The following is a 12,793-nucleotide window of genomic DNA, read 5'->3' on the forward strand; positions in this document are numbered from 1 at the left end:
ATTAATGCTACTTCCTAAGTACAAATTATTCCAGGCTGGATGACATCTTTCTGCAAAGGAAAAGGCAGAGGAATGTTACATCTGCTTTGTATTTTCATTACAATGGATTTTTCTGTTTTGCTAGTACTCTGATAAACTGGCTTCAGGATTCTTCTGGGCACCAGCCCAGGACACCATATCCCTCAGCAGCCTTTGCTGTTTGTGTCCGTGCCCTGGACGCAGATGTGTGACGTGTGAGCTGTGAGAGCAGTGTGGTGGGGATGGTTGAAAAAGAATAAAGACAGTAGAGTGCAGATAAGAATAATTGAAAAAGCTATGTGGCGGTTTACTTGATATTCCCTCTCTTTACCTATAGTTTTTTCATCTGTCCCCCTTTATTTCCATCAGTTGTTTGTTTAAGTACTTACTGCCCCTGAGCTGTACTTCAGCAGAGATAACAAACAGCGTAGCAAAGGCTAGGAGCAAAACCCAACAGCAGAAGTAATTATGTAGGTGTGTTGATTCCAAACACTTCTTTCACCAGACGTAGCAATATGTTTTCTCCTTTTACAAGAATGCTCTGACTCACCGAGTGTGTGGCATTAGCTTGTTTTTTCATTTGTTAACTCTTACTTCCTTTTTTTATGGTTTTTCAGGCTCACAGGTCTAGTGTAATGGTGAACCTAGTGCTGATTTTTATTTGGTTTTTGTAATATCATTGCATTATGTGTCAGTGGATGCTCTTCACGTACAGTATGCTCTTCAGCAGAAGAAGGCATTAGTGAATGTAACAAGACACACTCCTGTTTTGCAGTGTTTTCACGTTACTATGTTGAGTACTTTCATGTTCGTTATGCTGCTGACTTGATAGTGGGAGATATGACATAGGAGTGAAGTTGGAAATTAAAAGCTTGTTTCGATAAATATTGAAAATTATATACAACATTTTGAATCCCAGAATCCCAGATTGGCAGGGGTTGGAAGGGACCTCGGCAGATCATCCAGTCCCACCCCCCTGCTCAAGCAGGCTCACCCACAGCAGGGGGCACAGGACAGCGTCCAGGCGGGGGTTGAATATCTCCAGAGAAGGAGACTCCACAGCCCCCCTGGGCAGCCTGGGCCAGTGCTCCGTCACCCTCAAAGTAAAGAAGTTCTTCCTCATATTCAACTGAAACCTCTTATGTTTCAGTTTGTGCCCATTGCCCCTTGTCCTGTTGCTGGGCACCACTGAGAAGAGTCTGGTTCTGTCCTCATGACATCCACCCTTATTTGTATGTGTTGATGAGGTCTCCTCTCAGTCTCCTCTTTTTCAGGCTAAACAAGCCCAGCTGTCTCAGCCTTAATCTTAAACAAATGCAACAAATTATATTCATCATGGATAGACTTTTCCCTTTCTTCGATAAAAGTGCTTGCTACAACTACTACTTGGTAAAATTTGATAATGAATTAACATTTGTATTCTGTCTTTCAGGGTATGTAGCTGTAGGAAACATAGGCATAGGTCAATCCAAAATTTAGAAATGCTGCTATCCTCTTGTTTCTTGACGAACAAACATTTTGCTTTGCTTTGTAGAAAACCTATATATTAAGTTTACTAATACTGTACCAAAACTCATAAAATTAAGTTCTTGGGTAATATGATCAATTTCTGGACAAAGCAACATGTCAAAATGGATTAAAAACCTGATAAATGCAATATGAAGCTTCCTCTAACTCCATGAGCTGCTGTAGGAGGAGAATACTTACTGGCTATCATGGTGAGACAGAAACCATAATTAAGCTACCAAAGACATAAGAATGGCAGTGAGGTGCATAATTCACTTTCTTAATTTTTGCAAAAAGCTAAAAAGTTTGTTTTTCCTTTTTTTTTTTAATGGAAATTATAAATAGCAAAATGAAGGGCTTTTTTGTTTGGTTTTGTTTTTCATTGGGAAGTTAACAATGTTACTTTGTTTCCTTTATCATTTTCTTTCTCCTTTTGAAGAGAAAGGGCAGAAAAGATTTTTTTCCTATTGAAGGAAAATTAGAACTAATTTAAATATTTCCATTGTTATCAGACATCAAGATTTTGTGAAACATTGGTTTAAAAAGAAATGTTACCATAAATGTTCTTGAAACTATTTTTGCCAAGACCCAGTACTTTGTGAGGAAGCCCAAGATGTGATCTCTTCAATTTGCTGTGTTACTCTTCTAAACTTGGGCCTGATTCTCAGAAATGGGATGGCTTTTCCTCTGTGTACGGCTCTGGATCTGCAGTAACCTTTCCGCTTCTCACCTCTGTAATACTCATTACTTCCACACCACGTGTTTGAAAGTCAACTGTACATTTAGAAATTGGGGTTTTAGGATCTTAACCATTGATCTGTCAGACATGTCAAATGTCACTTGACTGTTTAACAGTCACCTCACACCTGTACTTGGTGTCTGAACTCTGGCTTTAGTTCAACTTGATGTACTGCGGGGATGCTGTGCCACTTGCTGGAGCCGGCTTGCCTCCTCTCCAAGCATCCCAAACACACGGACCAATTTGTGGGAAAAGCAACTGCAAGTGTTGACCCACTGAGGCCGATAATCTATTTACAACTATGAACCCTTTCTTCCCCGAGTGAAGGTTTTTCAGTTCCTGAGGTTACCTCCAAAAGTGGCTCTGTGTGTAGGATTGAACTGGCTTTGCTGTCCCAGCCAGAAAAGTGACTTTGTCTCCAGCTCAGTGGTTTTTCTTGCTCTGTAAGTAAGCCAATCTACCCACTCTCCAGAAATTAAAGTTCTCCTTTCTCTCATCCAGTGTAATATTTTTCCCCACTCTATGAATCAGTTTTCCCTTCCTGTATCATTCATCCACCCTCATGTTAAGGTTTTTTCTTCTACCTGTACTATTCCCTGACTTTTTCCCAACCTGCTGTTTCTGTTCCATGGTGCCCTGAAAATGCAACTTCTAAGAGGATTTTACAGTGTTGTTCCCCTGTCCCTCTTCTCTTAGGTGAATACCTTAAAGTTATGGCACCCCTTTGCTCCAGGAACCCTATAAACAACAGAGAGGGAAGGGGGGGAAAGTCTGTCTTGGTTTAATGCCTTTCTCCAGCAAATCAACCGTAGGAGGTTTCAAAACTAAAATTTATATCCAGATGCTAACTATTTGCCAAAAGGCAAATTAGCTAATTATATAATGAACACGGAGTGCCTCACAAGCAGTTGCACAGGGCTTGGCAGCTCTTCCTTCCAAAGTAAGTGAAACGAATTCCCCTGCAAAAACAGCCCAAATTTGGCCCTGATGTTGCTAATAACAGTTTGGAAGAATCAAATCGTAAAAGTATCAGATAGGATCTTTCTTTTTTTTAATTTCTATTAATATTTGGGCTGTCTTCCCCTCTGTTAATTTTTTTAAAAGTTAAAAAAAAAATAAAAGAAGAGAGCAGAGTGTAAGTACTACTAAATTATTCTTGCAAATGTGACTGCAACGGTGTTGCGTTTGTGGAGCTCATATTCAGGGTGCCATCTACTGGCATGCAGGGCCGCTAACGCTGTCTTAATGGAGCTTGGGCAGCAAAAGATTTCTGCCTGGAAAACCTAAGGGAGAAACTTTTGTAACTTGTACCTTTCCTTCATATTCTGCAAGATCTCCTTCGTATTCAGAAGGATCTCACCATGCTCTACACTAAGACAAATAAAATCTGATGGAGGAAATGTTGAGGTTTGGGTTTTTTCTCTTTTCTTTTATTGACAGTTCCTGTAATTTTAGTGCCTCAGAAAGTCTCCTTGTAATACTCTAATTTGTGTGAATTAGTTGCAATTTTGGGGAAAATTAACTAAAGTTCAATGAGATTAAAAAAAAAAAATAATTCAGAATTCTTTGCAGACTTGTCATTTACTGACTGTGCTCCTCCTTGAGATCCAGGGCATGACTTTGTCATACTATTAAACTTTTTTATAGCACATCATGTACTGACAACGCCAGACAGAGACTACCTAATTAAAACTCATAATGCTCCCAAGAAGAGATATGTCAGAGTTTTATAGGTGGGAGATTTCAGAAGAAAATCTGAGAGATGTGCTCCAGCCAAACATTGGATCAGTGACAGAGCCAGTGTTGCTCTCGTCTCTCGAGTCTGATCAGCTCTCCAGCCTGGAGCCTACTGAAAATCTGTTGAGAAGCAATTTTGGTTTGATACCAACATGAAATACAAAATGGTTTGACTCTCCAAGTTTAGAAGAAGGAAAAAATAACTTCCTGCTTAGTGCTGCTGCAGACCTTACTGCCAAAATGGCAAAGTGTCCCTATGACTTGGGTTTGAATGGTGACTGCTCCAAAGGGTGGTGAGAAGTGTCTCAGAGAGGAAGAACACACAGTGCTGTCTCCTAAAGGTCCACGTAAAGAGTTTCCTCCGGTGTCATATACCAGCTCCGCAGCAGAAATAGACATGCATACCCCTGAGTAGCAGGAAACAGCTTTAGCCAAATTTCTCTCCTCTCTTTCTGTGGTTCAACTTCTGTAGGGATCCTTTCTTGAGCAACTCATTCAATGCAGGAAACAACCAACATAAGCGTAAGCTTTACTTTTGCTTTTACTAAAGTTAGTGTTTCTATCATGGCACGTCATGCTGAGTGACTAATGGCTAATATTGAGGCACTTTCTTCTTCTCATTTCTCTCTTGAAGAGTGCTGTGTTTCCTCGCTTTTCCATATCTCTGGCTGTTTGAGTTTAAATCCCCCTGAAGATATTCAGAAGCTGTCTGAACATGGTCATAGGCAACCAGCTCTAGGTGGTCCTGCCTGAGCAGAGGGGTTGGACCAAATGACCTCCAGAGGTCTCTTCCAACCTCATCCGTTCCATGGCTGCATGACCTCTCATTATTGTCTTCTACCTCTATGGCAGTTTCCTGTGAGGAATTGATTTATCAGGGCCAGGAGAAGGTGAAGCTATGAGAGCTGTGTCCTTCCACCAGCACAACGGCTGTGGTGCTGCCCAGAGACATGCAGTAGCGCTCCTCATCTCCCTCTCCCACCTTTATATTCGTACTGTACCTTCCTCTGCTCTGATGCTTTCGTAGAAATGGATTTTCTTAAAATCAGGGAATTTAATCTTTTAGTGTCTTCAGAGGTTGGGGAGATGTTTCTAGAAAAAACTGTGCTTTTCAAACCCATTTGGAAAATGTTGATTTTCAACAGTTTATGCTATAACTGCACTTAAATGGATTTCCATTTCCCTGGCTCCATAGCAGGGAAAACAGCAATTCCAGCTTATGTAGTATCTCTTCCTTACACATTTTCTCATATGGTTACATAGCAATATAAATAGCAAGTTTTCTTGTGACTCTTACCACATTACTTCACCCACGATTTACGGTTAGTAGTGCCAGAGTGAACTAGTGGGGAGGAAAGAAGACCAAGTGTTGTACATCACTGTCCTGATGTTTTGTACAGGAAATATAAAGCAACTCTGGCTGATGGAAAATGTTTTGGGAATTCAAATAGCTAGAACAGTTTGCGGAGTTGCACTATTGCTGAGTTAGGAGGTTGAACAGCAGCACTGCTAGAGAAGGTGGTCATTCTGTACAAGTTCGCCCTGGTCCCTCCAAGGGCTTGAGAGCTGATGTGCTCAGCCATGTCTTCATTTCAAAACTTTAAAAAAGAACAGAGAAACAAAAATCTCATCTGTGCTGAGGGTAGAATTGTAAAAATTAAGGAAAATGTTTATTAGGTCTGGGTTTGAATCTAGGATACCAGGAGGGTTGGAGTGTGGTCCTGTAATGCGCTCGTAACATGCATGTATCGAACTGTGGAGGTAAGATATGTTAATTGGCTGCACAGCATGTCGTTTTCCTTTGCAAGATTTAAAATGTGTAGTGTGAGCAGGGCCAAAGTCAAAGTGTAGTGGCTGCCAGCTGGACGTGACAGAGGCTTGCAGGGAGATTACACCATAGAGGAGAATGGCTTTTGAGATAAGGATAATCTTTTACATAAACTAACTCTTCCAAGGCAGTTTGGATGGGTGAGTGATAAGGACAATAATAAAGCTACAGGCTGACACAGCTGATAGTTATCCAGGTGTTCAAAGATGATCGAGATCTTGCCAGCGAGATAACTCAGCTTCTTCTCCTGACTACAGTGACATGTAACTGGCATCGATACATTTTTGTATGAAGGGTCCTTAGATTAATGGTCTTATTTTATGTTCTTCAGGTCAACCCAGTAACCATGGAAAGATCTACAACTTCTGATACGGCCTCTGAAAAGCCTAATCCTTCCCACCACAGTACGGGGGCTGTTCAAATGAGGATCAAAAATGCCAACAGCCACCACGATAGACTGAGCCAAAGCAAATCTATGATTCTGTCCGAGAATATGAAAGTCACGGAGCCTGTAAGTAAGATGCTACTAATATTTTCGGAGTCTTCCAATTTTTAAAAAACTACAGAATTATCTTAAGTGCGGTTAAGATACTGGTTTCAAGATCATCCTTTGCAAGGAGGGATGTAACGGTAATAGTACATTTTTAGGAGTATGGCTAGGCATTGGAATAACAATTTTCCTTCACTGAATGACAAAATTTGGCTTTGGTGGCCGGGATCATAGCATCTACTCAGCATTTCAACTCTTGAGTGTTACGGTACTTAAATAAGGCTGCTGTAGAGAATAGTACTTACAGTATCAGATGTATGCCACAATCTCTGAAAAGACAAATGCTAAATCCAAGGAAAAGTAAAGAAATGGAAATTACAACTTGGTAAATAAAGGACAGCTTTTGTTGCCAGTAAGAAAAATAAGTCTTGCTGTAACAATGAATGGATTGTAAAAATCAGACCCCCAAGTTCTCTTATTATTTTAATAGTTGACAGAGTTGACAGCATTGAGTCATTTTTTATCCATTACCTCTTTTTTTTAAAAAAATTAGTTAGTGATGAACTCTATTGCCAGTTGCGTCCCTGCCCCTGTACTCCTTCTGAGCTACTAAACAAACTGATTGGTATGAGTCTCCCCTGGTTAATTTTCTTCCATAATGGTGGCAACTTGCAGCTGAGGCCATATGATGTTACAAAATTATTTATGCAATGTTAGCCACTTTTTGGACTCCAGATCCATTTTGTTCTCAGAGAATGCAAATGAGGGAGAAAACTCTGCTGGCTGGGGATGGAGTCCCAGGTCTCAGTCACTTCTCACAACCATGCCAGCCATAAATTTTTGGTTCCGTTGGTGTAATGGATTCCTATGAAATATTCAGCTTTCTAACAAAGTTATTAAAGGGAGGAAGTCTACAATAACAGTTGTATTTTCTTCCCTTTTTACTTAAGTTCAAACTCAAAATTTCATCTTATTTAGAAATACGTTATTTTAATCGTTAATTTGTCTGGTATAGCTTAACTCAGGTCACCTTATATATCTGGAGAAAAAAACTGTTTAGATCTTAGCAGCTGATAAGATACTCATTTACCTTCCTTTTAAATGATATTGTTCACCTCAGACACATTGTACATGTTTCTTCCTTTTTATCTGATGTGAAATGTTCCTCCATTACAAACCTGAAACGATCCTTATAGTAATTTACTGGGAATACTATAATGTATTATCAGGAAGAACTGTACCTTTGAAAAAGTTTAAAAGTTAAGTATATTTAATGATGCCTAACATATTTTATTGGCTGTGTTTAACAAAAGGCACTAGGCTGCAGTTGTTTTTGACAAGCATGAAAACATCACAGCATGAGACTGCAAAAGGAATTATGTAGAGAAATTACAAGTGATCCATCTCTCAATGAATTATCCACCTCAATAGCCTGCAGAACTCAGCTACCAATTAACACCTACTTTATTACATGTTGGGATGTACTTAATAACTTTCATGTGTTTATGCACTATTACCTTGACTGATGCCTCTTGTACAATTAGGCATAATTGGCATATCAATATGCAAAAGTTAAAAGGATTAACCCTCTTAAAACTAATGAGCATTTCTGTATCCAGCTGCTAAATGAGACAAAATTAGCATTTTTCACTTTTGGGCAGGATTTTATCATGCAGTTTCTCATTGTTGATATTACCTTGTTACATAACTTTAGTTTTGGGGATAGGATGCTGGACTGTTACAGAGCAAGGGCTCTAAAAAGTTAAATTAGACACAAATATTCACTGCTGCTTTCCAATAACCATAGCAGGTACAATATATGTTCATTGGCTGAGAGCTGAAAAGTTGCTTTGTGTTACATTTGTTTAGGAGCTAATTATATAAAAGCGGAATTTTACTGAGTATATGTCATTTTACCAAGCAAACTTGGCTCCGACATAATAGATTGAAAGCTTGCCATGCTACTAATTTCCTTTCTATTTCAATTCTTTTCATCTCTTTTTGCCATGCAGAATTTTCTGACTAGATATTGACAGGCTGAAAGTGTTTTGGCGTATTTACTTAAATAAGCCTCTTAAAGTTGTTTGCTAACGCCCAAACTAAAAGCAAAATTCCTAAGGATCCAAACCTTTTCAAATACGTACTTTAAATGCCGTGAGATTCCAGTTGAAAGAGCAGCAGAATATCAGTTGCACGTATCAATTGCATGCTGACATATCTGAATCTGTGCATGTGACTTGTGAAGGGTTTGGGGAAAAGTGATGGAGTAGTCTCTGTCCGTCCAAATGTCTTGAGAAAGCAGGGTCCAACTGATACACACGCACATACGTGTATCTGTGTGTGTGTGTGTATATATATATATATATACACACACGTTCAGTAATCTTGTTTTAAAATACGTGATGCACTTTTCCAGTGCGCTTATGTACACAGTCTTCATGTTTCCCTCTAAAGGCACTCATATCTCTGCTAAATGATACAAATGATACATATTACCAGTATATTAAGCAAAGGTAATTATTTTGTGCTAGCAGCTAAAAAGATTTATCCTGATTTTCTATTTGGAAATTTTCTGGTTTCAATAGTCTGCCTCTGTTTAGATGACGGATATAATCTATAAGGTTATCTACTGATTATGCTTATTTTCTATTTACATTGCCTGAATATTTTTGTCCTATCATAGGAAAGATTTTTCTTTTTAAAAACCAGAAGTAGCTGAATAAGGGACTCCATATTACTCTTTCGTCACCTATGTTCAGCATGCGCGCTAGACTCTACGTTCCATTAATAAATGGGTTAAATCCTCAGTACCCAACTTATGCAAAGCCTACTGACTTTGCTGGATTAAGGCAATCAGCATTTGGCACATTATGAACAATCAATAGAAATACATGTTTCTAAAACATTTGGGAAAAAAATTAACACTCTGGAAAATAAAGGGTAAAAACCAGGCACAAAACTAGAAGGGCCACTGGTGATTTATAGAGAAGAAAATACATACTTTTCTCTAAGGGATTTGTTGTATTCTCAAGCATTTGCTGTGATGCTTTTAAGCACACCTGGGGCTATACTTTTGGAGGTGGACAGATTATTTTCTATAGTGTGACAAAGGAGGATATGCCTCAGACATCAGTAGGGCCATATGCACTTGTGCATTTTATAGTAGTAAAGATGCAAATGGTGACTGCATAAGCTAACTGATGCAAAAGCTAAATGTAGTTTCATGGGGGTTTACGTTATTTATTTCGATGGAAATGCTTGAGCTTTTGCAAAGGCTGAAATTGATATTAATGTAGAGTTTAAAGAGCACAAATCACGAAGCTGGACACAGACCGTGGTAAGCAAGGGCTCTTTCTGTGCTTCATGGTAGTGTCTGAACTAGCGATGTAAATGAATATTTGCTATTTTCATCTGTTAAACCCCAGGGAAGTGCATTTTGCTTCATTCAGAACAACTTAAAACAATGAAATGTCTTTTTTTATTGGTGTCTATATTAAGAATTAGAACCTATTTAGACATTCCAAAATGTTAATGTATTAGAGCTTTTTCTGATTAGGTTAAACAAACTGGTAGGTTTATTTATCTTTCTAATACATTATCAGGGAAACGGGAAGCAATCTTCTTTTGTTTCTTACTCCTGTGATCATAGAACACTTGCCAAAGTTATGGCTAGCCAAAAAGACAGAAATAAAATTGCTAAAAATATAAGCCTTCTGTTTAGCAGAGTTTTTGAGCCATATTTTGAAATTGCAGGGCTTGTACATGTTTACTTCAAATCAAGCTTATAGTCAAGTTTGAGGCTTTGTTTGTATAGATTGTCCTGAAGTAGATCCTGATATTTAATTAAAATGACACTAAATCACATTGAATTGATAAGACTTGGCATCTCAAACAAAGGTAATTGCCCGTATTGGTTTTGTACAAAAATAGAGCTGCTTGGAAAATGTGCAGCCAACACAGACTGTCAACTCCATTTATAGATCAATATGTGAAAACCATTGATCAGGCAGGCATGTGTAACAGTAACACTTTGCATTTATTTGTTGTTTTTATACCATGTTAAGGCTTACAGGATTATCGGCTTCCAAAATATTTTGACTTCCTCATAAATATGTTATCTGTTTAATGTTAATTACAAGACAGACTCCAGCCCTCTTCTAGAGTATTTTCAGTTTCATTGCTATGGGTACTTTTAGCTGAAAATGGATTATTTCAATCTCTGAGAGATCATCAGAGCTTCTTTTATAGTATAGTTTATTTAGGGAAAGTTTTTCAGGATTCTTTTTTTTTCTTTTTTTCTCAGTTTACTTCTTTTCCTGGAGGAAAAAAAAAAATCTTGACAAAATATTTCTAAAAGCATAGTTGTCATAGTTGTGTACGGTTGAGGGAAAAGTGTTCTCTTTATTGTGTTCTAACAGCGACTGCCCAGGCTTTATTCTCTGCAAATGTTATTGTCATACGCTAGTCTATTATAGATGCATCTACTTTTATCACTGTAGGGAAAAAGCTGCATTCCCTTCAAGGTTTTACACAAATCATATAATGGTATTGGGACAGATGGAGAAAATATATGAGCTTCCCATGACAAGTGTGGTAATTATTAACAAATGCAAGCTTACACCTTGCTTGCCCCAATTATTTCAGAGTAGGTATGAAAGCAGTGAGTCCATAAACACAGTCTATTTTTTCTTCATGAACATGAATATTGTCCCCCTCAAAAAAAAAATCTGTTGAGTAACATCAGTCCTTCTCCTTTCTCATGCAGCAAAATGAGAAATGAAGTGTGTCATATGTCCCCTTACTGTATTCAAATTGGGTTTGTGCTTTCAAAACCTAAATCCGCTCTCTGGTGTGAGTCATGCTTGCAGACCGACTCGTTCGGCCCTCGTCTCCAGTTTTGCAGCCATTTCCTACGTGTGTCCCTTGCTCCCCACCTGAGGAGCTCCTCCAGCTCCAGGGCAAGGCCCCTGCACTGGGCACTGCTCCTGGATGCGCCGCTACACGCTCATGTGTGTCCTACAGACCATAATCTCCTTTGACTTACAGGCTGAAAGTAGAATATTAATGCATTAGAATATTTTAGGGGTCAGTTTACCTTCAATAAGCATTTTTTCTCAATGGAGCAATGCAAGTTGCCTCCCAACCCTTTTTCAGGATCAGCAGTTAGTGTGCAGGCATTTTTTCAGGCTCAGAATGAGCCTTTTGTTTTTCTGAATATTTTTTTGTTCTTTTTTTTTTTTTAATGTAGCCCTGTGAGAAGGTATTCTTTATTGTATATTTGTATTATAGCACTTCAAGTGAAACAGTCTTGGCTAAAAAGGAAGAAGTTAATTTTATTATTAAACTCCCCATTTATTTCCCCTCCAAACATTTTCACTGTACCGTTTCAGCTGCATAGCGTGATAGGCAGCATCATAATGAGATCATAGAAAAAAGAAATAACCAGCACCTATTTCTTCTTAAAAGCGAGGATAAATTCATTTCAGCTCTATTAAGGGAGTGGTGAATGTAACTGGTTTGGCTTCCTTGTTAAACCAAACTGAAGTTCAGACAAGATATTATATGAGTTGGAATTGCTGATTTTGACTTTTACTCAGTGTGACAGAAGGGTAGAAAAAAGGTTCAAAAACCTCCAGGTTTTTTTTTTTTCTTTTCTTTTTTTCCCCCCCAATCTTACATTATCTCATGCTGTGAAAATCTTTACTCTATTTACCAAGCACAAATTAGTCTTGCCAAAGGTTCTGAAAGTTTCCTACTTCAGCTTAGATCCTAAAACTTCAAAGAGAGATGCAACTCTACAAATTAGCGTATGTGCTCTGCCATGGCTATTTTAACTTGAACTTAACTAAATTCGTTTATAATTTAGTACTGATTGAACACTGCCATAAACGTACACGGGATACATTTTTTAAAGTTAGTCCTCTGATTACTAATTTGAATAAAAAACTCTAACCTTGTTAGCATCTGGACTTATTTCCATAATAACAACCCCTTCAGAACCTACAAAGTAATGAATAATTGACAACAAATGAAATGTTTTGATAGTTGTCGGCACAAAGCATGTTTAATGTTTTGTGTTGCTTCCTAGCTAATTATGTAGATGACACATTTGTCAGACCTTGACTGCCATTAGAAACGTGTTTCCAGAGGGGAGAAAAACAGGCTATTCATAGAGTAATTAACTAGAATGCTCAATGACCTGTGAGAGATTCAAATGGCTGCCAGTTCAGACATTGTTTTGTTACAGAAGCAGAGGGGTAATTAAAATTCCAAATTACAGTGCTATGATGAAGCATTTGTTTGTTGACAGTATACTCTTACTCTAGTTTGTTAATTCTTTTTTAAATTGCTTCTAATCCATTTTATAGCTTTAGGAGTTCCGTCTTTGAATTTACTGACAACTAATATTATGGTAAATTGTTCTTCGGCGGAGTACCGCGGGCTTGGCAGTTCCATGGGAGCACAAGGTGGGTGT

At 38.3% G+C, this 12,793-nt stretch overlaps 1 protein-coding gene across 3 annotated transcripts in view; it reads left to right on the forward strand.

Annotated features, from left to right (window-relative positions):
* The window catches only part of ARHGAP15 (Rho GTPase activating protein 15), a 336,537-nt gene that overhangs the window by 11,351 nt on the left and 312,393 nt on the right, over nt 1–12,793 (forward strand). For all 3 annotated transcript variants that reach the window (XM_035897895.1, XM_035897896.1, XM_009642493.2), the window contains exon 2: nt 6,160–6,339. In XM_035897895.1, the coding sequence (XP_035753788.1) occupies nt 6,175–6,339 (165 nt within the window). In that variant the 5' untranslated portion in view covers nt 6,160–6,174. The remainder of the gene's footprint in view (nt 1–6,159; nt 6,340–12,793) is intronic.

This window comes from Egretta garzetta, unplaced genomic scaffold (genome assembly GCF_000687185.1).
Source record: "Egretta garzetta isolate BGI_Z169 unplaced genomic scaffold, ASM68718v1 scaffold197, whole genome shotgun sequence".
In the NCBI taxonomy this organism is placed as follows: Eukaryota; Metazoa; Chordata; class Aves; order Pelecaniformes; family Ardeidae; genus Egretta; species Egretta garzetta.